Source organism: Marmota flaviventris, chromosome 10 (assembly GCF_047511675.1).
Source record: "Marmota flaviventris isolate mMarFla1 chromosome 10, mMarFla1.hap1, whole genome shotgun sequence".
Taxonomy (NCBI): domain Eukaryota; kingdom Metazoa; phylum Chordata; class Mammalia; order Rodentia; family Sciuridae; genus Marmota; species Marmota flaviventris.
The window spans coordinates 33528493-33556451 of record NC_092507.1 but is presented as its reverse complement, the minus strand read 5'-3'; the positions used below and the strand labels follow the sequence as shown (position 1 = coordinate 33556451).

Genomic DNA, 27959 nt, shown 5'->3' with positions numbered 1-27959 from the left:
TTGTGTGTCCCCTTCTCTTGGTCTGCCTTTGGGTGTAGCCTTCCTAGATGTCAGTCTACCTGCTGACAGCAGACATCAGGAAGCTAGACTCAACCCCCTGAAACCTGACCCCTTGCCTCATTTGAATGGCTTCTCCTCAATAAAAGGGTTCAGCAAGGGGCTCTCTTTCTCTCTTTTCATGGACCCCTAAGGTCAAAGGAGCCACCACAGCCGCCAAAGAAAAAGGTATCTCTGTCTCTTGTGTGGTTATTCATGCAGCCCTGTTCCCCTGGAGTGACCTTGAGTGTTTTACGAGGAACGTGACAATTTTGTTCTAATGTGGATATTTCCTACAGTCCAAGAGTTTGGTTATCTCTTAATATGCTTAGCCTTATGTATTTCTGAATTCTGTAAATTGCCCATTTTCTACTGAGATTGCTGCCTTTTTCTTCCTGACTACAGAAGTCCCTTGTTCATTCTAGACACCAACCCTTGTGAATTTTAAATACTTGAATTTTTCTTCTCCTGGTATATTCTCTGTATATTGTCTATATTATCAGCACAAAATCCTTGAATTTGTTTAAAATAAATTCATCAATTTTTTTTTGAGAGAGGGAGGGAGGGAGGGAGGGAGGAGGGAGGGGGAGAGAGGGGGGGGGAGGGGGGGGAGAGGGGGAGAGAGAGAGAGAGAGAATTTTAATATTTATTTTTTAGTTATCAGCGGACACAACATCTTTGTTTGTATGTGGTGCTGAGGATTGAACCTGGGCCGCACGCATGCCAGGCAAGCGCGCTACCACTTGAGCCACATCCCCAGCCCCAATTCATCAATTTTTGCATATGGTTTTTGCATTTAAGGTTTTGTTTAGTCCCTCCCTTAGACACCTAAATCACAATGATAATTTTTTATTCTTCTTTACTACTTTCTGATTTTGCCATTTTCCTTTAAATCCTTAATCCATCTAAAGTCCACCTTTGTACTTATTAGAGTTGGTGTGGATGGGTTCTGTCTGAATCATCTATAACACAGGATGCCCTTTCTCCTTTGATTTGGGGTACTTACCTCACGCTCTGGTAAATTCCTAAGTACATGGGTTTTATGACTGAGTACTCTATTTTTAAAACTTCTTTTTTTTTTTTCCCCTGTCCTAGCATCACCACTACTGGTTTTCACAGTGTGGCATTAAGAATATTTTAATAGCTAAGAAGGTAAGTCCCTCTCCTCTTTAAAGAGAGAAATCAATTGAATGTATATATGGGTCCAGATTTCTCTAATGAATTGTCATTCTCTGAAGGTGTCTGGACTGGAAAGAGATGAAAGATAACATGGATCCTAAGGGTTAACCGTGCCAGGAGCAGGGTTTAGGTGGAAGGGATGCAGGGCTTCCAGGTACAGCAAGAGGCTATGCGTGAGCAGCCCCACACTTAGCAGCAGCTCTCCTAGCTCTCAGGGAGCATATGAATTCTGTGATATGAAGACCTGGGTTACCAGAGGCCCAGCTAGGGGAATCCTTACAGAAAGAAGAGCTCATTCGAAGCAGGGAGAACTTTCATCAAGCAATAGGAAAAAGATATTGATAAAGGTAGCAGTTGAGAAGAGACTGCTTAAAATGAAGTTCAGACCCTGAGATCAGCAAGGTGGCAAAACAGTAGACAGCAAAAGACAGCCAACAGAGAGCTCTCTGCATCCCTCCCCCAAGACACATCTGCTCAGAACAATACTGTTTCTCAGAGTATGGTCCATGGCCTACTGATGGGTTTTTCTAATAGTCTGCAAACTCATCCAAAAATGCAAGTCCATTCTTTGTAACTTATGGAATTCCACAAATTTATTTGTGTTTATAATTAGACCTCGCCTACTTATTACAAACCTGTAAAATAAATTACTAAATTACAAGAAATGTGGTAGAAGTAAAACCAAATTAGCATTTTACTTGTGTGAATTCTAAGTCACTATTGCATTAAGAAGACTGCATAGCATGCAATGTCCAACTATATCACTATTCACGCATGCCCAAAGCCACACAGAATCCCTATGATTCTCTGAAATGCACTCTGTTAGCAGTGCTTCACCACGGCTGTCTTGGACATAGTGTGCAATCACTGTAATTCTGGATTTTAAATTATAAATTTAAGCTAGCTTAACCATTAGTTCAGTTTGCTGTGGATGATTTAGTTATTAACTCTATAATTAGTACTGATGCATATTTATATCAGTAAGATTCTGACATAATTTTACAATACAAGACCTCTAGGCATTTGTGAATTTCTGTTCAAATATGAATAGTCTCTTCAAGCAAATTTATACATAATCCCCTTACATTTGCTTGTAGAGAGATACTATATCCCTATTACTTCACTAAAAAGTGAAGACATTAAATAAATGTATATAGAACTCATCAGTGAAATCATCTAAGTTTGAAGCTTTCTGATTATGAACTCAAGTTCTTTAGTATGTTATAGGGTATTCAGACTTCAATTTCTTCTTGATTCAGTTTTCAGTTAGCTGTGTTTTCTGAGGATTTTGTCTTTTACATCCAAATTGTCAATTTTTTAAACATAAAATTGGTCACAATATTCCTCTATTGCCCCCTTTCTATGGTACCTGGGATTGAACTCAGCGAGGCTCTACCACTAAACTATATCCCCAGCACCGCCCACCCCGCCTTTTTTTAAATAGGGTCTCACTAAATTGCCAGGCTGCCTGGAACTTGCAATCCTCCTGTCTTATCCTCTCAAGTCACTAGGATTATAGGTGTTCACCACCATGCCTAGCTCCCCTACTGCCCTTTTAATGCAGGTAGAATTTATAGTAATATCTCCACTTATCTTCCTAATACTGATAAACTGTGTATTCTCTTATATCCTTGATTATTATTTTTTAAAATTAATTATTTATTTTTATTTTTGGTAGTACTAGAGTACTAGTACAGGAGTACTCTACCATTGAGCTACATCCCCAGTCCTTTTATTTTATTTATTTTTTTGGCAGTTGTAGATGGACAGCATGACTTTGTTTATTTTTATGTGGTGCTAATGATGGAACCGCGTACCTCATACATGCTAGGCAAGCGCTCTGTCACTGAGTTACAGCTCCAGCCTTTACTTTTTGAGACAGGGTCTTGCTAAGTTGCCCAGACTGGCCTGGAACCTGAGAAGATCCTCCTGCCTCAGTCTCCTGGAGTTATTAGGATTACAGGCGTGTGCCATCATGCCCAGCCTTGCCTATTCTTTTTTAAAACATTTTGTTATTGTGGTAAAATATAAGTGATATAAAATTTAACATTTTAATCATTCTTAAACGTACAATTCTGCAGCATTAAATACATCCACACCAACACTATGCATTTATCACCATCATCTATCTTAGAAGTCATTTCGTCTTGCAAACGTGAAATTCCATACCCAATAACACCAACTCTCCACTCCCCTTTGTTCCCAGCTCCTGGCAACCACCATTCTACTTCTCTATGAATTTGAATACTCTAGGCACCTCATGTAAACGGAGTAATATAATATTTGTCCTTTTGTGACTGGCTTATTCTTTTTTTGGTGGGGAGGGGGGACTGGGGATTGAACTCAGGGGCACTTGACCACTCAGCCACATCTCCAGACATATTTTTTATTTTATTTAGACACAGGATCTCACTAAGTTGCTTAGCGTCTCCCTTTTGATGAGGCTGGCTTTGAACTCACCATCCTCCTGCCTTAGCCTCCCGAGCAGCTGGGATTACAGGCATGCACCACCACGCCCAGCTGTCATATTCTCTCTCTCTTTTTTTTTTTTTGTTCAAGCGGCCATGTTTATTTATAACAATAGGTTACATTAGGTCATTAATACCATAGCCACATTATTGTTTTTTGTTTGTTTGTTTTATTGGTTGTTCAAAACATTACAAAGCTCTTGACATATCATATTTCATACATTTGATTCAAGTGGGTTATGAACTCCCATTTTTACCCTGTATACAGATTGCAGAATCACATCGGTTACACATCTAAGTTTTTATATATTGCCATACTAGTGACTGTTGTATTCTGCTACCTTTCCTATCCTCTACTATCCCCGTCATATTCTCTTGAACTAATGTCTTCAAGGTTCATTGATGTTGTAGCATATATCAAAATTTCCTTTCTTCTAGCCATGCATGATGGCACACCCCTATGGTCCTAGCAACTCAGGAGGCTGAGGCAGGATTGTAAATTCAAGGTCAGCCTCAACAACTTGGCAAGACCCTGTGTGTAAATTTAAAAAATCAATAGGGCTGAGAATGTAGCTCAGTGGTAGAACATCCCTGGATTCAATTCCCAGTACTGTAAAAAATAAAATAAAATAAAAATTCCTTTCTTTCAGGTTAACTGTTTCTAATGTTTTCTGCTGGCTTCTCAGATATCTCTCTTTTTGTTAAGTTGTTGTAGTAGTTGCTCTAGGGCTAACAATATTCACCCTTAACTTACCAGAGCCTATTACAGTTAATATAATGCCTTTTCATACTTCTTATATCACCCTTCCCTCTTCTCACTTTATACACAACACTTATACTTCCCATTTACTGCCTTTTGCACAAATGTAACAATCTTACAACAGCAAAAGTTCATTTGCCCATCCCCATCCTTGTGTGTCTTGTGAGTCTCTTTCTCTGCTAAGACTACTTAATGTTCACTGTAGTTTCCTTTAATACTTTTTTATTATTTTTGGTTTTTGGTACTGGGAAGTGAACCCAGGGGTGCTTATCAACCCAAGACACAGCCTCAGCTCTTTATAATTTTTTATTTTGAGACAGGGTCTCACTAAGTTGCTGAGGCTGCTCTTGAATTTGTGATCCTTCTGCCTCAGCCTCCCAAGTCTCTGGAATTACAAGTGTACACTGTGTCCAGCCCTTTAATTTCTTAATGTCTATGTATGCTCAAAACCTAACTTTAGCCTGGCCCTGGGGCACACGCCTGTAATCCCAGCAGCTTGGGAGGCTGAGGCAGGAGGATCAAGAGTTCAAAGCCAGCCTCAGCAAAATCAAGGAGCTAGGCAACTCAGTGAGACCCTGTTTCTAAATAAAATACAAAAAGTAGGGCTGGGGATGTGGCTCAGTGGTTGAGTGCCCCAGAGTTCAATCCCCAGTACCCCCGTCAAAACTAAACCTAATTTTAGGGGCTGGGGTTGCAGCTCAGTGGTAGAGTGCTTGTCTAGCATGTGTGAGTTACTGGGTCCGATCCTCAGTAACACATAAAATTAAATAAATAAAAAAGAAAGGTATTAGTTCCATCTACATCTAAAAAGAAAAACAATAAAAAATGAAACCCTAACTTCACAAGGTTATTTTTGTCTTTCAAGCAAATTATAAGAAAGTATTTTTTTATATTTTCCATTCCCAGAGATCTTCATTCTTCCTGTGTACCCTCTCTGGTATCACTTTCCCTTGGCCTGAACGAAATTCTTTAGCATTTGCTGTAAAACAGTCCTGTTGGCAACATGTTTTTTTAACTTTTGTTGATTTGAAAATATCTTATTTTATCTTCACTTTTAAAGGATATTTTCATTTTATGAATGACACATTTTGGGTTTTTTTTTTTAATACTTTTAAAAATCTTTCATTGTCTTCTGACCTCTATTTTTTAAAAAACGTTTTTTAGTTGCTGATGGACATTTATTGTTTTATTTTTATGCAGTGCTGAGAATCGAACACAGGGCCTCGTACATGCTAGACATGCACTCTACCACTAAGCCACAACCCCAGCCCCCGACCGCAGCGACAACTTTTACCCTTATACACTGTCTCCTTTTTTTTTTTTCCTTCCTTTTTCTTTGGGGGCGGGTACCAGGGATTGAATCTGGGGTGCTTTATTACTGAGCTATATGTATGAAATATTTTGTCCTTTAGATTTTTTATTTTAAGACAGGGCCAAGCTAAGTTGCTGAGGCTGACCTTGAGTTTGTGATCCTCCTATTAAAGCCTCCCCAGCTGATTACAGATGTAGGCCACCACACTCAGTTAATATTTTGTTTTCTCTGCTTTCAAAATTTTCTCTTTCTATATTTCAGAAGTTTAACTGTGATGTACCTAGATTTCCTTACCCAATAGTTATCAATATTAGGGTTCACTTAATATATAAATTAGGTTCTTGAATCTCTAAATCAATGTTCTTCATCAATTCAGAAAATTTTCAGTCACTATTCTTTTTTTCCCCTACCCAGTTGTCATACATAGACCATTTAATATCATCCCACAGATCCTTGAGGCTCTGCTCTCCCCCTCTCTCCCTGTGGTTCAAGTTAGAAAATTTCTATTGTTCTCTTTAAGTTCACTGACTTCCATTAGTTCCAATCTGCTGTTGAGTAAATTTGAATTTCATTTACTATAATCTTTTTTTTTCTGTAAACTTTTCAGTTCTAGAATCTGCATTTGGTTCTTTTCTATAGATTCAATTTCTGAAACTATTTATTATTCACTCTATTTTCCTTTAATTCTTCAAGTATATTCATAATTGCTTTTTTGTCTACAACAACACTGGGGGGTCACCTTATCTATAGGGTTGTTCTTTTTATATTTTTCCTTGCATATGGATCATGTTTATTTCTTTGCATGTCTTGGTAACTTTTTATTAAGAACCAGACTCTGGGTTACATGGTCTTTCCAGTGTCTCAGCTGGATGGCCAGGTTAAACACTGGTAGAATAGGGCTAGAACTTAAATGTCCCTGGCAATGCTTCCCTTCTAGCACTGATATTCCTTTAGCATCCTTTTCTAATCTCATCCTGTAGCAGCCACTATCTGTATAGAAAGCCTCACTTGGTTTTGCCCTGTGTAATACATAGCTCAGACTCTCAGGAACTCCCCCCACAGACTTATGATGCCCTCTCAGATGGTCCATCCCAGATTCCCACTGCTTCAGCTGTCTTTTCTTCGTCAGCTCAGTGGAAACCACTACAACCTGTTCAAACTTCACTCTCTGAACAGGTAGGAAATTGGGCCCAGAAAGCTGCATATCTGTGGGATTTGCCTCGTTGGTTTTCCTTCTCTTTAGAGATTGAAATTTTCTGCTGCCTACTGTTCACTGCTTGACACAGTTGCTTCATTTATTTTGTCCTGTTGTATAGCTTTTTATAGAGGGAGAGCTAGTTTTGACATGAGCTACTCCATTACCATACAAAGCAGAGTGCCTCTTATAGGCCAGAAATAACAGCCTCTTTTTCATTTGTAAGAGGGAAAACTAAGAATTAATTAATATAATGTCCTATGTCTATTAAGGTCAGTCCTACCTGTCCTTCTCCTAATAGCAGATCCAACTTTCAACTTACTTGCCAGATGGTATTCACCCAATCAGATCAATAATGCATAGTTTATAATCTCTCTGGCTATGATCTTTTATAAAAATGGACACAAACACAAAGGGAGTTGCTATAAATGCTGTGGCATGAATTTTTAAAGATCCCACAACATAGGAAATAAATTCTTTGAAACAGTCACTTTAATTCATTAATTAGAAATAAAATTTTAAATCAATAAATTAAAATATGCACAGCTTCTATGAAATGGAAAATTGCAATCAGATCTATTGATAAGAGGCAACTACTTAACTCTTATCCAAGGAAGTGACCTGAATACAGCATCAGGGCAAAAAGAATTATTTTATCTTCACTTTGGAGAGGAAGAAACTGAAGCATACCTCTTTCTAACCCTAAAGACTATGTTGACTTGTTTATTAATTTTAGAATATATAATATAAAATTCATCTTTGTGTATGTATGTATGTATTCTCTATTATATTATAGAGAAGTCTACAGTACTTTTATTTATATATGTATTTTTTTGGTGCTGGGGACTGAGCCCAGGGGTGCTTAATCATTGAGCACATCCCGAGCCCTTTTATTTTCATTATGAGACAGGCCTCGCTATGTTGCTTAGGACCTCTCTAAGCTGCTGAGGCTAGCCTTGAACTTGAGATCATCCTGCCTCAGCCTCCCCAGTTGCTGGTATTATAGGTGTATGCCACTGTACCAGCTATAGTACTTTTAAAGACAGGTTGATAATCTGACTAATTTCATACTTGAAGCCTTCTAAGTTAATCATTTGGTCCAAACCTTGGTAATCTGACTAAGACTTTGTTATATGAATCTACAAGCTGCAAAGAACAAAGTAGTTTGTATTCCTCAACAATGTCCCTGGAATTAATGAAACAATGAATTTTCTATCTGGAAGGGATTTTATGCCCCAACAGCAATGCACACAGATTTCTCCTTTGGAACTTAACACAAGTTCCTTTGATTCCTTTTCATGCTACAGGCTAACAGCATGAAGGCCTATGTTCGTTTAATATCCAGTTTACCCAGGACAGTACAGGAACCATAATGAACATAACTGTTTATTGAATTAATAATTTATTAATTAAAAACTCCAGCCTGCCCCCTCATCATGAAGAAATGCCAACTGGTAATCTTAATTCTATTAATATTATAAAAATGAAGAGGAAGTAATGCTAAAGACATTTATTTTTGACACTTGACATTGTCCTCCAAGATCCTCAGAAGAAAGGCATACAAACTTTTTTTTTTCTTTTTTGGTACTAGGAATTAAACCCAGGGGTGCTCCATCACTAAGCTACATGCCCAGCTCTTTTTATTTTTTCTTATGAGACAAGGTCTTACTGAGTTGCTGAGGCTGCCCTGGAACTTGTGATCCTCCTGCCTCAGCATTATGGGCAATGTACCACTGCAGCCGACACATACCAACTTTTGGTTATGGAGCGAGACTCTTCCAAGCCTTAGATTCTACATCTGTAAAATGAGTGCACTACTAGCTGGGGTTGTGGCTCAGAGATAGTGCACTCATCTTGCATGTGTAAGGCACTGGGTTTGATCCTCAGCACCACATAAAAATATATAAATAAATAAAATAAAGGTATTGTGTCCATCTACAATGTAAAAAATATTTTAAAAAATGAGAGAGTACTAATAACTGATAAAAATGATGAGGACTGGGCTGGGGATGTGGCTCAGTGGTACAGCACATGCCTGGCATGTGTGAGGCCCTGGGTTCGATCCTCAGCACCACATATAAATAAATAAAAGATCCACTGACAACTAAAAAATGTTTTAAAAAAATGATGAGGATCACATGAGATTATGAATATAAAACTCCTGCTATTGTACAGACAGACAGTAGACACTCAATCCTCTGATATTACAGCACAGAAAATGATGCTACAGTGAGATGGCCTAAACGGCCTATTCGAAGTCAAGAGTCTAAGAAATTTGAAGGTTAGAATAATGGAAAAGCTGTGAATACCGCATAGTCAACTAGCAACGTAAAAAAAAGGAAATAACTAGAGTATACCCATAACTAGAGCACACCAAGGAAGCCTACAGCACATGTTAACAGTACTTTGTCACATCCAAACCTAACAGATCCCTCTGTCATTTTCAGGAGGACATTCTTTCTCTTTTCCGCTTCTCTTATATTCTCCTTTTTCTTTTTCTTTCTCCACCCCACTCCTGATAATACTACTCCTTCTCTGAGCCCCTGTCCTTTCTTTTTCCCAGGTAGAATACAGAATTAAAATCCTCTTCAATATTTATCATACTTTTCAATAAAATACTGAACATGGGGCTTTTCTGTTTTGAGATAGGATCTTGCTATGTTGCCCAGGCTGGTCTTGAATGCCTGGGATCACATGATTCCCCAGCTTCAGCCTCCTGAGTAGGTGAGATTACAGGTATACGCCACCATGTCTAGCTTAAACATGAGTTTTAAAGATAGAAAACAGAGTTCAATTTCGGTTCCAATAATTAGCTACATAACCTTGGTAAATTACTTACATAAAGTGCTGCTGACTGCTCAACTGGAAAATGGGAACAATATGGGCATCTTCACAGAATTTGAGTAAGATAATTAGATGAAATAATTAGTCTAAAACCTGACACCCAATGGTCTTCTAGAATGTTAATTCTCTTTCTCACTTCTAGAATAGGAAAATATTATCTGATTCTTAGTTATGTTTTCCACAGAAAAGGAAACCTCTGTTTCTTACACACATTTTCCATCTATGTTATGAATACAGATGAAGTCACCATCCTGAATATAAAAGAGTGCCTCTAACTACAGACTTCTGCATCGTACTGATGGAAACACTCCTTGTCTTGAGTAGTCTCCCCGATTTTAAAAAATTAGTCAGTACAGAGAAATTTGAATAAACTCTTAAATCACAAAGTAATTAGTGATAATTACAAGTTAAGCATTTAAGAGCACTTAAACATTTTGTATAAAACAATAAATTAAAGACACACACTATATTTTAAAATTTGGCTTAAGGCCGGCTCAGTAGTTCGGGTCATGTAAGAACTATATGAGCTATACAGGAAAGGCTTCCCCGTAAGGTCTCAGTACAACAGCAGGCCAGCTGCCAGCTGCCTCTTCAATTCATTTTAACCTCATACCTAGAAACTAACTCTACTCTCCAGTGAGTTGTTTGCTGGTATCGGGTAGACATTTGTAAAAATAAAACTACTTTAGAGAAGAAAAGTCCCTAGGATCAAATTAGACTACCCCATATTTCCTGAACCAAGCTCAGATTAGACAAAATAGACAAAAGGAAACCACTTTATGATTACTATGTGATATTTCAAGCTATAGGCAAGAACAGAATGTGCAAAGATTAAGCATGAGCCCTTCAATTGCAAGTTGTAACAAAGTGACATTGGGTGACATGAGTGGGGACACAGCGGGTGAACAGAAACCAAATAAGAGGGCACTGGGATATGTGGAAAACACTGCATAACACATGAGACCAAATTCACAAATAGAAGAAAGGGAGAGGAATTACTAAGTAAGGAAAAGAAGCCAATATTCCAGGAAGTGCAAGTTCAATACCAAAGGACTAAAAAGAGTAAAGAGGCAGAGCTTCTTTAGGGAAAATGAAACAAGGACAACATTAAATTGAAAATTCAAGGAAAAGTAAAGATGAATGTTTTGAGGGCAAAAGAAAACCTACTTTAATACCAAACCCTAAGGCAATAAATAGGAAATAAGAGTAGTAACACACCATAGTAATTAAAAAGAACAAAAGCATTCAGAAGTAGAAGTATGGACATAGTGTAGATTTTTAATTGAAGAACAGAACATTCTCACTGGGTTCATAAGAGGAACTGAGGCTGGCCATGGCATGCAGTTCAAAAAAATAAAGAAATAAAGTTTTCAGCTTACAGCAGCTAAAACAGTAGGTAATCTAAGACCCAGAAATGTTCAGTTTACGTTCACTGCCCATCTCTGAAGAATATGAGAGCACTGCAGCCAATGTGACAAGTCATAACTGACCTGCTCCAGGCTTTTCCCAGGGGGTCAGAGTGACTATACTTACTAGAGTCTTCCCATTGGAGTAAGTGTAGCTTCCATGCGGAATAGTACAAAAATCCCAGGACCAGAAAGAGGCAGAGGGCTAGCAGCAGATTGCGCACAAATACCAAGAGTCCCATCTTCGCATGATTTACAATTTCCTACATGACCTAAAACATAATAATAAAATAAAAACAAAAACAAAAATTAGGTCTTAAGAGATAAAGCAATCATCATACTGATTATACTCTCCCTTAAGATAAAGAACCTGTAAAGAGAATTTCCAAATGAAAAATAACCTCAGCATTCATAACATGGCATCTCCCAACATGCTCATCTCCATCTCAAGCAACAGCCTCAGAACCCCTCAGCATCCAGGCCAAAAATCAGCAGTCATCCGTGCACCCTCATCCACCCCCAGCACCAATAACCACATTCTGCAATTCTAACCTCCCAAATACATCTCAAATCATACGCCCTTCCCACTATCACCACCCTAGTTCATGCCACCACTGTGCTCCCACCACCGCTCCCTTGCCTTGAAACCTACACTCTCCAGATCCATTTTATACCCAGCACACACAGTTGTCTTTTAATAACAAAACAAAGGGGTTTGTTACTTCCCTGCCCAAACCCCTTTGTATTATCTACCACTGCTGAAACAAGGTACTGCAAACTAAACAGTTTAAAACAACACAAATTTATTATCTCAGAGTTCTGAAAGTCAAAGTCCAGGCTCAAGCCAAGTGAGGTGGTACACGCCTGTAATCCCAGCAGCTCGGGAAGCTAAGGCAGGAGGATCCCAAGTTCAAAGCCAGCCTCAGCAATAGTGAGATGCTAAGCAACTCAGTGAGACCCTATCTCTAAATAAAATATAAAGAAGGGCTGCGGATGTGGCACCCCCTCACACACCAAAAAAAGGAAGAAACATAAAGTCCAGGCTCAGCAGGGTCCTTTGTTTAGAATCCCACAAGTCTAAAATCAGTATCAGAGGGGCTGCTTTCTTTTCTAAAACAGAATTTACTTTTTTCCCCATTTTTTTTTTTTTACCGGTGCATTATAGTGATACACAATGGGTTTGTTGTTATATATTCATACATAAACACAATATAACAATATAATTTAACCAGTACCATTATTCCCCAGTATTTTCCCTTTCCTTTCTCTCCTCCTCCCCCTCCCCCCAACCCTTGATCCCTTTACTTGACTCTACTGTTCTCCCTTGGAAATTCATGAGACACCTCCCACATCTTTCTTTTTCCTTTGTACTTCCCACATGAGAGAAAACACACAATCCTTGACCTTCTGAATTTGGCTTATTTCACTTAAAATAATGGCCTCAACTTCCATCTATTTTCTTGCAAATGACAATTTTGTTTTTCTATATGGTTCAATAAAACTCCATTGTACATACATATCACATATTCTTTACCCATTCATCAGCGGATGGATCCGGAGGCTGGTTCTGTAGTTTGGCTACTGTGAACCGTGCTGCCATAAACGTGGGTATGCACGTATGAGGCAAAAATCTACTTCTGTACCCGCCCAGCTACTGGTTAAGTAGAGTCCGTGCAGCTGGCTGTTGGGCCAGTTTCCTACTAGTCAACAGACAGGAGCCAATCTCTGCTCTTATTGTCTCCTCCAACTTTCCATGTGGTCCCACTTCAGACAAGATGGGCTAAGTCCCACACTCTAAATCTCTCCAGTTTTCTCTTCTACAGCATCTTACTTCTGCTTCCAATCTCCTGTGATTACACTGGGTCCACCTGAAACACTGAGAACATTTTCTTAAAGAGCCATAACCTTCATAACATCTGGAAAATACCTTTTGCCATGTCAGCTGATACTACTACAGGTACCAGAGACGAGAGTATGGACATCTTTAGGGGGCCATTCAATTCATTTGAAAGGAACTGCTTAGTAAAGCCAAGCAGTTTCTGACCGATCCCTAACTTACTCCCCAATCCATGCACTGCTCCGCAACCTCACCTGTGCCCATGAACTAGTCATTCTTTCTGTTTCACTAAGCCCTACCTGTTGTTTCTGTCCTAGAGGTCTGTCTGGAATCCAGTCTCTACCCACCCTGCTACCAAGCCTGCTCTACATCCTTTGATACTCACCTTGCATGCAACATGGGCCAAGAAGACTTCCTTGATCAGACCCTCCACCTACAACCAGATACTCCAGCCACAAATAACATGAGAAAGATACAAGTGAAAATCTGCATACTATGTAATAGGGCACTTTGAAAAGCCAAGAAAATAAACTGAAAACTCATTAAGAATAGGATCACTAAAGTAGGCAATTATAATGTTAACTTACAAAAATCAACACCTTCTTAAAAAATTACACCAGCAGCCAGGTGCACGAGTGTAATCCCAGCAGCTAGGTGCACGAGGTTGAGGCAGGAGGTTCACAAGGTTCAAGGCAGCCTCAGCAATTTAGCAGGACCCTATTACAAAAGGTGGGCTGGGGTGTAGCTCAGTGATAGAGCACCCCTGGGTTCAGTCCTCAATAATGACCAAAAAAAAAAAATTACACCAGTAATATCTAATTAGGAAATATAAAGTGATGGAAATGAATCTGTAAAATACTTAAAAATAAACCTGAGAAGAAATGGGCAAGAATTTTCACCAAAGAATACAGAAGGTCTGAGTAAGAGACACAACAAGTTCTTAAGTGAGAATATTCAATATTGGAAATACATCAGTTCTCCTGAAATGTCAGTTCTCTATAAGTTTAATTCCAATCAAAATTCATGATTGTTTTTACACTTAGATCTAAAGATTATCTAAAGAGTTCATATCCAAGATGAGCCAAGAAAATTTTAAATGAAAATGAGCTGAACATAATATAGGGAGAGAAAAGCCAAACTCATTTTTGCAACATGTTTCTGACACCAGGTGTGGGTGGGGTGTGGGTGGGGGTCCTCCTCTGGCCAAGTAAGCAAAACTGCAGCAGAGGACATCTTCCAATTCCATTTTGTTCTGACACTGTCTACCTGGAGATGATACCAGAAATAGAAGTGCTGTGTCAAGGTATATGAATTCTGTAAATTTCAATAGCTATTGCTAAAACTGCACCCCAGAGTCCACCAATTCACACTCCCACACTGTGCTGTTTGAAAGATCCCAGAGATTGAAAGCTCAGTCCCCTAAAACTGTCTCCCACCACTTCAGAAACCAACCATATACCCCAAGTTGTTTTACCTGTTCTTCTGATCCACTGGCTACAAACCTGAGTTTCTCCAACCCCTTCCTTAGGTTCAATTAATTTGCTAAAGTGGCTCACAAATCCAGGGGAACACCAATTTATGATAAATGATGTTACGAAGGATACAGATGAAGAAACACAGAGGGTGAGGTATGGGAGAAGGGACCAAGATCTTCTGGGACTTCTTTGGGTATGCCACCCCAGGATCCTTCACCTGTCAAGCCATCTGGAAGCTCTCCAAACTCTGTCCTCTCGGGTTTTATGGAGGCCTCATTACAAAGGTGATTGATTTCACCACTGGCCACAATAACCAACTTAACCTTAGGAAAGAGTGGGAAGCAGGGCTGGTAAGTCCCAAACCTCCAGCCCAACATGTGGCAGTCAGGTAGGGTCTGCCAGCCAAGAGCCAACTCATTAGCATACAAAAAGAGGTCACTGTGGAGATTCCACAGAGTTTAGGAGTTGTATGCCAGAAAATGCGGATAAAGACCAAATATATATTTTACAATATCACAGATAAGAATTTGCCTTCCCAGATATCAAAACCAACTCAAGGTTGAAATAATTAAGACAAGACAGGTACTGGCACAGGAAAAAAAAACAAAGATAATGGAACAGAAGATTCTAGAAATGAGTTCTCTCAGCTAGAGATATACATATATCTACATATATGAATGTTTACATGTACATACATATGAATTTATTCTATAATAAATATGTAAGTATAAAAAGAGGGAGCAAAGGCCCAATAGGATACATAGCTAAATGTTATTAGCACAGTTACCTGTAGGGAATGGGATGGGAATATGAGAAGCGTATCACTGGGAGAACTTTCCTTTTCCCTTTATACACTCCTGAACTAAATTTGTTATAATTCACAAGTATTACCTCCATAGTTTTTTAATATCAAAGAACATGGGGTGCAAATGTGAATTTGGTGGACTCTGGGGAGCAATTTAGAAATATCTATTGAAATTTACAGCATTCATATACCTTGACACAGCACTGCTATTTCTGTGACTTTTCCCTCAAGGAACACTGCAACAAAAAGCATTAAGGGTGTGTACAGGAACGTGCACTAGCAATGCTGATTATACCGGCAAATAACAGAAACAGCTCAAACGTCTCCACCGTGGTATAGTATCCGTGGGAAGTTGATGGGAAACAGCACACGCAAAAGAATAAGCTGAAGGAGGTTTCAGGACAGGATGTTTGAGAGCTGTGTGAGGAGGGTTTAAAGGAACCAACAAGGAGTGAGAACGGATCCAGAGACCAGCAAGGGCAGGAAGCTAGATATGCCCTTCTGCCTCAAAGGTCAGGAGGATGATAGCTCAGCAAGACATGGGTGGGGAGAGAGGCCACCCAGTGGGGGCATTGGACACCGAGGAGCAGGCTGTGTAGCACTTCAGCAAGGTGCGAGGGGCAGTAGAGTTAGGGTGATGTGCCCCAACCTCTCCTACCACACTCCTTTGTCTTCTGTTGGTGCCTTGTATCAACTGATCCTAAATGGAAACCAAAGGACAAAGAAACCCAGATGATGCAGTTCAGAGGTCCATCACCAGTTCAGAGAGGAAAGAAGGTGAAAACGGATCTGGAATGGCAGAAGAAATGAAGAATGCAAGGTACCAGTCAGAAAGAATGGGCACATCTACACATACCCATATGGGAAAATGCCTAGAACATACTGCTGAGTGGAAAAGCAATCGAGTTGTGGAACAGTATAAACATATGTGGCCTCACACTAGCAACAACAAACAGGACAACAACGACATTAAGTATTAAGCTGGGAGCAGTGGCCCATGTTTATAATCCCAGAGGCTGGGGAGACTGAGGCAGGAGGATCATAAGTTCCAGGTTAGCCTCAGCAATTTATTGAGACTCTCAGCAACTCAGCAAGGCTTTGTCTCAAAATAAAAAGGGCTGAGGATGTCACTCGGCAGCTGAGAGCCCCTGGGTTATACCCCCAGTTAAAAAAAAAAAAAAATTAAGTATTAAGTATATACCTAAGGGCTGGGGATATGGCTCAAGCGGTAGCGCACTCGCCTGGCATGTGTGTGGCCTGGGTTCGATCCTCAGCACCACATACAAACAAAGATGTTGTGTCCGCCGAAAACTAAGAAATAAATATTAAAAAAAATTCTTTAAAAAAAAAAAGTATATACCTAAAAGAATATGCACCAAAATACTGACAATAATTACCTCTGGAAAATGGGTCTGGACAGGGTGTTTCGTTACAATCTATGCATATGTTTATTTTTAATTTTATATTTATAAAGGTAAATGTACAAAGTTTTCAAAATGAGATAGAAACCAGAGACTTGCATTTCCAGCAGGAGAAAGGTCTGTATCTTGTCTAACACTCCCCTAAGCAACTAAAAATTTAAGGTGTAACCAGCTGCCTACAAAACCCAAGTGGTTGTTGGAAAGCTTTCCTTTCTTTTTAAAAGGGAACTGATGTGGCTAGTGCCACTTAATTTCTGTCCTAAATGCAGATGTGATGTCTGAAGTGGCACATCCAGGCAGTGACCACAACCCAAGGGCATGAAGACATGTGACAGTGAGTCAACAGACTCATCCACTCATTCAACAACTGTGACAGTGAGAAGCCTGAACCAATCACCTATTTTATTTCAGTCTTTTCCATTAAGACAAATGAGCTTCAAATGAAGACAGCAGAAAAAACACCCAGAAGAGACAGATTTCCAAAAGCAGATGACATACAAAGGAGCAAACAGGAGCTTAGAAGAAGCTAAGACCTCCAGGACAAGAACATCCCATGTGAGCTGGGAGGTCAGCTCAGTTTGTGGAGCTATGCACAAGGCCCTGGGTTCAACCCCCAGCACCACACACACACACACACACACACACACACAGAACATCCCATGATCCCCAAAGAAACATAATTTCAAATTCACTGCTAGGACAAAAGTTTGACAATATACTCCAGGGGTGGGACTGCGGGGAGTGGGGAGACAGGCATTCATATACACTGATGTGGTGGGAAGGATTTGGTAATAACAAAAATCACACATGCTTAAAATCGTACTCTTTAAGCCAATAAATCTCCTGGCTAAAAAATTATCCCAGGGCTGGGGTTGCGGCTCAGTGGTAGAACGTTTGCTTAGCATGTGTGAGGCTCTGGGTTCAATTATCAGTACCACATATAAATAAATAAAGATTCATCAACAACTAATTAAAAAAATTTTTTAACTATCCCAAAGATACATTGACAAAAATACAAAAAGTCCTATGCACACAGCCATTTACTGCAGCCCTATTTGAAACTTAATAGGACTGAAAGTCCTTCAAATGTCCTTCATCAAGAGTTGAATAAACAATGATATATCTACAAAAATTGAATATCATACACCCATAAAAAAGAATGGGCTCCCTTCCTTTCTGGATAATTTAATGTAAAAACCATAAGACATTAGGAACTGAGTAAAGTGGGTACACATGCTTGGGGTAAAGGGGCAGGAAAGGGCATAAGTTTGTGTGAGGGTCAAGGAGAGAGTCAACAGGCAATTTGGGATTGACCACATAAGTAAATACATTGACACTAATGGTAGGAAGATTTCTCAATAATGGAGATGGAAGTTACAAATATGGAAAGGGAAAAACGAGAATTAATCTTTTGATTTTCACTAGCATTGTAATCAGTGTGAAGTGATGGTTTCCAAAAATATAAAGATATAAAAATAAATATAGACACAGGTACTGTGTGTGTACGTTTGTGGGTTCACCCACATATATCCCCTAACTTATCCATTTAACAGACCTAAAAACAGTCATATTACAAGAGCAGTAGGTACATCCAGTATCTAGATGTGTGTGTGTGTGTGTGTGGATGTGTGGTACTAGGAATTGAATCCAGGCCTTGGCCTGCTAACCAAGCACCCTACCACTGAGCTATATCCTCAACCCTAGACACCCTAGACATTGGGTTTTGTTTGTTTTAGGGACAGGAGTTGGTTGTTTTTGTACCAGGGATCTACCACTAAGCCACATCCCTAATCCCTAACCCTTTCAGCTAAGAAACATCAAAGGATGCTAAAAATTGGGGCTGGGATTGTGGCTCAGCGGTACAGTGCTCACTCACCTAGCACGGGGGGGGGCGGGGGGGACCCGGGTTCAATTCTCAGCACCACATAAAAATAAAGGCATTGTGTCCATCTACCAAAAAAATAAATAAAATTATCTCTCTTTCTTTAAAAAAAAAAAAAGGATGCTAAAAATAATGGGTAAACGTTTTATGAAAAAGGGCATATCATATAGTTTTTAAGTATCTACTCGGAAAACACTAATTTCACAAAAGAAAAGAGTAACTTTACAATGGAAAATGTACAGACACCACCACAGACTAGCCAAGGAATATATGGGAATTCCTTACACTATTTCTGCAACTCTTTTTTAAGCCTGAAATTATCTCAAAATGAAAAGTTAAAAAAAAAATTTAACTTAAGTGTTATTTATGCTTATTTAGCATCCAAGTGAGAGTTTATGCAGCCACTTAAAATGTTGTTTATGAAAAATTTTAATAATATGGGGAAATGCTATAATCTAATATTGAATGACAAAATGAACCAAGTATCATATACTCAACCATGAAACAGAAAAAGATTAGAACAGCCAGGCACAATGGCACACACCTGTAATCCCAGCAGCACAGGAGGCTGAGATAGAAGGTTCGAGAATTCAAAACTGGCCTCAGCAAACTTAGCAAGACCTGTCTCAAAATAAAAAATAACAAGGGCTGGGGATGTGGCTCAGTGGTTAAGTGCCCCTGGGTTCAATCCCCAGTACAAAAAAAAACCAGAATAAATAAAAACACTAATGGTAGATGAAGGCAGAGCATTCTGGCCACAGGAATGCACTTGGCCTCCTTGCACAGTCAGAAGAAGGCACACAGGCAAAGGGCTGCAGATGCTCATGGCAAAAACTCTTGAGAATGCAGATGGAGTCTGACAATCTGGACTCACCTCCTAGTGTGTGCATTTCGTCTCAGAGAAGGAAAGATCCCCTGTCCAAAGCTAATGTAACTAACACCAAGTGACAGGCCCTGACAAAGCATCAAAGACACCAAAAAGAGAAAATTCAGACCCTGCCCTAGAAAAGGGAGACTGACTTCTGTCTTCTCCTTCACTCCTCAGCTCACCATGACCTGATCACTTTCAGGACAATATTCAAGTCTGAGTATCTTCAGGAAGCTTCATATCACAGCCCTATACCATGATGTTTGTGCTCCCAAGCATTCCAGGTTTACCTCTATCATGGCATTTAGAAAAAATTTCATCATCTCTGCCTCTGTAAAGAATAAGAATACAATTTAAAAGCAGAACCAGAACTTAGATCTGTGAATAGCCAGTACTTTATAGTGCCTCCTACTAGTGACACTGTTTAAAGATTAAATTATATATTTCTAATTACATGTCCCAATTCTAGACACAATATAATTGTTCACATCCCAAAAATTAATAAATACTAAGGTTAGAATTTGTGCATATATGAAATACACAGCAATTTAAAATGTAAAGACATTCAGGCACTGTCTTAGACTTTCTTACATTCTGATTCTTCAGATATCTTTTTTTTAATTTTTGGTTGCAGAAGGATACAATACCTTTACTTACTTTACTTATTATTTTTTTATGGTGCTGATGAGCGAACCCAGTGCCTCTCACACACTAGGCAAGTGCCCTACCACTGAGCTACAACACCAGCCCATGGCAAATATTTTGAAGGTGATGTCATCCACCTCCCTGACTTGATTTACCATCATGTTGACTATCCCAAACTCCAAATGTTCAGCCTAGAAATCCCCACTGAGACCCACGTCCATTTATTAACTTTTCACTCTAATGGATCATCCAGGTGTTACATAGGTGTCTCTGACCTCCCCCAATCAACCTGTTTCTCCAGTTTTTACTCTCTCAAGCAAAAACAACACCTTCAAAGTGCTATCAAAACCTTCACCTCACCTGTTTGGAACAAGGAACTTCTTTCTCTAGTTCGAGCTTACCATGCTCTCCCAAAGTCAGGCTGAAGCCCTCTTGACAAGACCACTTCCTCTATCCAGCTTCTACTCACCTTTAAGTCTCAATTCAAAGCTTAATTCATTTCATAACAAAACATGTCTCCATGCTATGTTAGGGCTTCCTGTCAGTTACTCCCACAGCACCTCTACGTCTCTATCCCACACTTATAATTTGGTAAGTATTTATGATAGTTTAACATTTATATTGTGGCTCATCCAGGCAGGGAACATGTCTGTTTTGTTCACCACTGTGCCCATGATAGCTCCTCAAAAATTATCTGGTCACTAACTGATGATTCAGTGAATTATAGTACACTTTTAAAAAGGCACATAAGCTACTGAAAGCTAGATTATCTTAAATAGTCACAAAAAGAAAACTGTATAAAAATCTGACTCACTGAAACTACATGCACCCAAACTCTTGCCATTCCTAAAACATCCTACAATATGGTTGTTTTCAACTATACCTAGAAACAATTTTTAGGTTGGCCTGAAATACCAGAGTTTTGCTGATCTTCAAATGTCAGCTATAATGGATATAAACTTAATTATGACAAAATCATGCAGAGCAAAAAAAACCACAAAGGAGGCTGGTAGTATAGCTCAGTGGCAGAGCATGCACTGAACATGTGGGAGGCCCAGGGTTTGATCTCCAGCACTACCAAAAAAAGAAAAGCCAAATCCACAAAGTACTTCCAGAGAATGTCTCCTGTGAATATTTTTGAGGAAAACTAATTAGAAATTATTGCATACTACTTATTATCCAGCTTCCCAAACCAGTTACTGAAAAGCTTATCAATTTTTCAAAAATGTTTTTGCTGAATGCACCCTTACTCGTCAGACTTTATATGCATGACCAAGCAGACTTAAGCAGTTAATTAACATGAACTCTATGAGATTATCTGACTCAGAAGGATTGTGCACTTCTAATTACAGGTCAATATGAAGAATAAAAAATTAATATTGCTAATATTCATATAGCACTTACTACAGATTGTCCATAGTTCTAAAAAGTTTTATGTGATTCAACTCATTAAGCCTTCTTGTCAATCTTACAAAATTATCATTCCCACTTTATAGTGAAGAAATAGACAAAAAGAAAGTTAAAATATCTTGTCCAAGATCATAGTGTTAGCAAGTGGCAGAGCAGGATTCAAATTCAGATGATCTGGCTTCAGTCATATACTAAATTGCCTTTCTCCATGACAGTGCTCAGGGTGTAAGTCAGTGGGGCAGGACATATTTAGCATGCATGAGGCTCTAGGTTCAATCCCCAGAACCACCACAACAATAAAAGGTATACAAGGCCAGGCATGTGGCTCACTGGTACAGCACTTGCCTAGCACTGTGTGTAATGCCCTGGGTTCAATCTCCAATACAAAAAAAAAAAAGGTTACAACAAAATAATAAGTCAAGTGTGGTGGTACACTCCTGTAATCCCTGCAGCTTCAGAGACAGGATGATCCCAAGTTTGAGGCCAGTCTCAGGAATTTAGCAAGACCCTACCAAAATAAAAAATTGAAAAGGTTGGGGATATAGCTCAGTGGTAAAATGCCCCTGGGTTCAATCCCTGGGGTGGGCATGTTGCAATAAAAGTAGAAAAAAAGTAAAAGAAGGGTAGGGGAGAGGAAGCAGGGAAGATCACACACACCAATGTTTACCACAGAACACATACAGATTATTAACCAGGATTAGGGTGTAATTCAGTAGCAGAGTGCTGGCCTGGCATGCTAAGGCCCTGGGTTTGATCCCCAGCACTTCAAGAAAAATAAATAAATAAATAAACATAAAACAAAATCCTTGACAAAGATTCTCCTAGTCCCAGTCCCACACCACAAATGGCTTTGTTTTAAAACAATTACTAGGGGAAGGAACTAAGGAATATCTCCAAAGAAAAATAGTAAAACAACATCAATGTTAAAATAAAAATTTAGCACCCAAGCACTGAAAGTCTCAAAGGAAGAGAACAAAGTGAACACTGACAAAAATTCAATAAGAATCTTGAAGGCCATGACTGATTTAAAAAAAAAAAAAAAAAAAATGAGCAGGGTAAAATAAAAAAGAAAAATTTAAAAGGATTTCCAGAACAGAATAAAACCAATGGAAGTCACAGAGATAAAGTATAAGCATAACTGGTATCTGAAAGAGAAAGTCAAACAAATGAAATAGGAAAAGATGCAAAAATGGATAATTAGAGAGCTGGGCTTAGGGCAAATTAGCCCAAAGATAAGTTTCCTTGCTTCTCTTAAATCACAACAGCAAAGGTGCAAGAATAACCCGAAGATCCCAAAGGGAATTAAAAAGCTAAGGGTATATTAGGGTCATCATTACCCACTGTGCTAGTTATTGATTTATTGCCTTTCAGATCCAAATTCACCCCTTCTTGCCTACCCTGCAAAAATGAATCCTTTAAAATATTTTCTTTTGCCAGCTGGCCTAATGTCAGACTTTGCTAGGACAGGACAGGCAGAAAGACCCTCAGGAGGGAAAGGGTTGGTTTCCAGGTTCCTGTGTGCTCTGCTAGCTAGGCTGCTGCGGCCCCCATGGCTTTTCTGGTGTCCAGCAGTCTGCAGTCTTCCTGAGCACCTCTTCTCTGGCAAGTTTTATAGGAGAATGGCTCTGGTGATCCCTAGCACCCCAGAAGGCAGATTTCCAGCAAGTTCTGCCAGGCACCATCAATCACTTCTCTATCTTCCCGAGAGCCACAGCACCAGGATCTTGGCTGGGGCAGGGTGGAAGTGGGGGGCAGGCAGTAGAGGAAGGGGCTCTTCATCTGTCGCTCTATCTCAGCCCTGGGGTGGTGCCTGCCTCTTTTATCTGCTATTTCTATTTTTATTTCTTTTTAACAACTTTACTTGAGATATCCTATGTGCCACACAATTCACAGCATACAATTTGATGGCTATTAGAATATTCACAGTTGTACAAATGTCACCACAATCAATTTTAGAATGTTTTCAGTGATCCAGAAAAGATATTACACGTCCCTCAGTTATTACCACCTTGCCAAATCTCCTGTTCTCCAAACCCAAATCTATTTTCAGTCTCTACAGATTGGCTTATTTTGGATACTTTATATAAATGAAATTACACAGTATATGGTCATTTGTAGCGGGTGCAGTGGTGCACGCCTGTAACCCAAGCAACTAAGGAGTCTGAGGCAGGAGGATCACAAGTTCAAGGCCAATGTCAACAACTTAATGAGACCCTGTCAAAAAATGAAAAAAATTGAAAAAGGCTGAGGATGTAGCTCAGTGGTAAAACACCCCTGGGTTAAATCCCCAGTGCTTTAAAAAAAAAAAAAAAGAAAGAAAGTAAGTGTGTGAGAGTGTGTGTGTGTGTGATTTACAACTGGCTTTCTTTTTTTTATTGATTTTATTATTGGCTTTTTTTTTTTTCCTTTCAGTTAGTACACTTACTATTTCTGAGGTTCATGCCATGTTGTAGCACGTATGGTACTTCAATGCTTTTTTTTTTTGGTTGTAGATGGACACAATGCTTTTATTTGTTCATTTATTTTTATGTGGTGCTGAGGATCGAACCCAATATCTCACACATGCTAAGATAAGCACTCCACTACTAAACAACAACACCAGCTCCATCAATGTTTTTTCTTTTCCTTTTTTACTTCTAGCAAGGATTGCTATCAGATTCCAGTCATTGGATCAGAATGGAGCGTTATTTAAAACACTTGCCCCTCATGTAGCACACTCACATCAATGCTTTTATTGTCAAATAATATTCCATTGTACGGACAGACCATATTTTATTTATCTACTCATTAGTTGATAGGCATTTGCATTTTTCCACTTTTTGGATGAATAATGCTGCCGTGAACATTTATGTAAAAGATTTCATTCAGCCATAATTTTTTAACTTCTTTGGATATATGCCTCAAGGTACTATTGGTATAGATATTAGGAATGAGTTGGGTCATAGTGGTAACTCTGTTTAATTGTTTGAGGAAATGCAGTCTTTTCCAAAAGAGCTGCTCCATTTCACATCTCCACTAGCAATGTGTGAGAATTCTAATTTCTCCACCCCTGCTCCAACACTCTGTTATGTCTTTTTGATTCTAGTTAGCAGGAAGTGGCCTATCACTGTAGTTTTCATTTGTTTCTATGATGGCTAATGGCATGACCATTTTTCCATATGCTATTTCTTTACTTCTTACTGGTCAATCCCATGTTACTCTAATTCCTTTAGTTAATAGTTTTCTTTTTTTTAACTCTTTTTTTTAATATTTATTTTTTAGGTGTAGATGGATATAACACAATGCCTTTATTTTTATGTGGTGCTGAGGATCGAATCCGGGTCCCGCCCTTGCTAGGCGAGCGCTCTACCGCTGAGCCACAATCCCAGCCCAATAGTTTTCATATTAAACTTTGTTCAAATTGCCATTGTGGGGCTGGGGCTGTAGCTCAGTGGCAAAGTGCTTGCCAGGCATGCATGAGGCACTGGGTTTGATCCTCAGCACCACATAAAAATTAACAAATAAAATAAAGGCTTTCGGGCTGGGGTGTGGCTCAATGGTAGAGCACTTGCCTAGCGGGTTCGATTCTTAGCATACATACAAATATATGAATAAAATAAAAGTCCATCAATGTCTTAACAATTTTTAAAAAGAAATAAAGGCTTTCTGTCCATCTACAACTATGAAAAAAAAAATTTTTTAATTGTTATTGTGATTTCTCTCTCCCGGTTGGACTCAAACTCCTACAACATGGAAAGTCAGTGACTTTCAAAACAGAAATTAAATACCTACCAGGATCTTAAAAATAAGAAACAGAAGAATAAAGCTGATATTCCATTGGTCAGATGTTCCTTTTAGAAGTAGCTAAAGAAAAGCCTGAAAGGGTCAGGGGAGTAAAACCCAAAGGAATAAAACTTTTCTTATTTTGTTCTTCTGTAGCACTAGGAATTGAACCCAGGGTTTTTGCACGTGCTAGGAAAGCACTGTACCACTGAACTACATCCCCAGCCCACACTTGCACTTTTTGCATATGTGGGAGTTCATCTTTGGTTTTATGGGAAAAAAAAATCTTTCTGAATAGGAGTGGTTAAGATTTGGCTTTACTGGTATACAGAGGACAAGGTTCCAGACATACTCTCCCCCCACCATTTGGAAAGGTGACTGCTATGTGGAAGATAAAAAATGCTGAATGAAACTGGTCTTTAGAAAATTCCACTGCAGTGTTTGGAAGATGGCCTTCTTCTGCACAGGCCAGATAAGATGAAAGGGTGGGGACTGGTGTTAAAGGTGAGTTTGGGAGGTGGCAATATGCCCAGAAAACTGGAGACAATGAATTGTAGCTCAAAAGCATCAACCACCAACATGTAAAGGAATGAGCATGGAGGTGTCCAATAAAATTTGCAGGCCAGTTTGCAAGTCTCTGCTCTGTACTGTGTATGAACACACTTAGTGAATGCATAAAAATATACGGAGGAATAAAGGAACTTTGAATCAAAGCTAGTGGTCCCTCTGGTGAATAAGGGAGAAGACGGGGGTGGGAAACACAAAATACAGGAGGCCTTTACAGAAAATGTAATGTTCTTTCAAATAAAAAAAAAATTGAAGCACTATGCATATCAAGATTTAATAATGGATATCATTATATTGTTTGTTTATTTGTTTGTTTACAGTGCTGGGGATTGAACTCAGGGCCACTCGACCACTGAGCCATACCCTATTTTGGGTCTCAGTGAGTTGCTTAGCACCTCACTTTTTGCTGAGGCTGGCTTTGAACCACTGATCCTCCTGCCTCAGTCTCCGGAGCCACTGGGATTACAGGTATGTGTCACTGCACTTGGCTTGTTCTGTTCTTACATGTGTAAAACAATAAGACATTAGAAAATGTAAGATAAAAGTTCTTCCCTTCATTGCTATTCTTTCTTAAGACTTTACATCTTAAGCTTATATAGCAAGTTCTATAAGGTTTGTCTAACCATATCTTGGGGTAGGGGCATATATAGAAAGACTACGCCCCATTACCAAAAAGGAACTATGCTGAAACTATGCTAGAAGCTATGTTATCTTATTAGTACAGGCAAGAGTCATTATTACCCACCTAGTAAAGTAGCAGGAACAGACAGACGAGGTTCAGACATTACTGGATGGTGGAGATTAATTGGGAGGTTTAGGAAAGCTTTAGAAGGGTGGTACCCAAACTAAACTGACTGTGGGAGGCTGGAGCAGTCAGAGGGCAGGAAAGGCCTTAGCCTCACTAAGTCTAAAATTTATTCCACTGACAAACCACATAAGGGATTAAGTAAAGAAATAATGGAGATCTGTATTTCAGAAAGATTGCTCAAAGGCAACATAGAAGACAGATGGGAGAGGACTGTGCCAAGAGCAGATGAGGCCATTTTAGTAGCCCTGGCCATCTGCCTCCAAAGAGGCATGATATCTGCAAGGATGCTCAAAGAGATTTAGCAGAGTATTGAAAGAAATACCAGAGCTCCCACTCATAAACCTATCTAATCTTTAACCTCACTGACAGTCCCTGCGTCAGAATTGTGGGTGAGAAGAGCAGAAGTTTGCAGCAGAGGACACTCCTTCACTTGCTAAAGTGAACAAAATGACTTTGATGTGATTAAGTGTCTAAAAATTGCATCCTTCAAATAGGACCACTACTACACTTGACAAGATAACTGAGAAACCATGAAACCTGGATCATAGAAGTTCTCCTGTTATCATCCAGCCCAAGCGTTCATAAGATTTCTAGATTTTAAAGAGTGGTTGTACATTTTTCTTTTACAGAAATACTAATGTTCCCAATTTGCTGACCTTCTTGAGAAGGCAAGTGTCTGCCAGCAGCATGAGACCTACCTGATCTCCCAAAAGTGCATACATCTGCCCTTCCAGGATAAAGGAGATGTTCTAGCAAAGGCTAGAAACTAGCTGTTTTAGAAATAACTATGTTGAGTACCTTTTGAAAATAGAAAATGTTTGTAAATGTTTCCATTCTTATGTTGTTACTAAAAATACATAAAAGTGTCACATAAAATCTCTAAAACAGCATCTATATACCAGCAGTTCTCAAAGTGTAGTCCAAGTATCCATCAGGGTCCAAAAGACCCTTTCATGGGATCCATGAGTTAAAACTGTTTTCACAATAATTCTAAGACATTATTTGCCTATTCATTCTCTCCCTCTTTTTTTTTTTTTTTTTTGGTACAGGGCATTGAACCCAGGGATGCTTATTTTTTATTTTGAGACAGGATCTCAAAAGTTACCTGAGGCCTCACTAAGTTGCTGAGGTTGGCTTTGAACTTGTGATCCTCCTGCCTCAGTCTCCCCAGCTGCTGGGATTACAGGCATGCACCACTGTGTCTGACACTCTCATTCTCTCTTAAGGATCCAGTAGAGTTTTCTAGAGGATACACAGCACATGATGACCTGTGATGACA

At 39.2% G+C, this 27959-nt stretch overlaps 1 protein-coding gene across 2 annotated transcripts in view; it reads right to left on the bottom strand.

Annotated features, from left to right (window-relative positions):
* The window catches only part of St3gal3 (ST3 beta-galactoside alpha-2,3-sialyltransferase 3), a 193473-nt gene that overhangs the window by 157198 nt on the left and 8316 nt on the right, over positions 1-27959 (bottom strand). For both annotated transcript variants that reach the window (XM_027937363.3, XM_027937365.3), the window contains exon 2: positions 11328-11472. In XM_027937363.3, the coding sequence (XP_027793164.1) occupies positions 11328-11442 (115 nt within the window). In that variant the 5' untranslated portion in view covers positions 11443-11472. The remainder of the gene's footprint in view (positions 1-11327; positions 11473-27959) is intronic.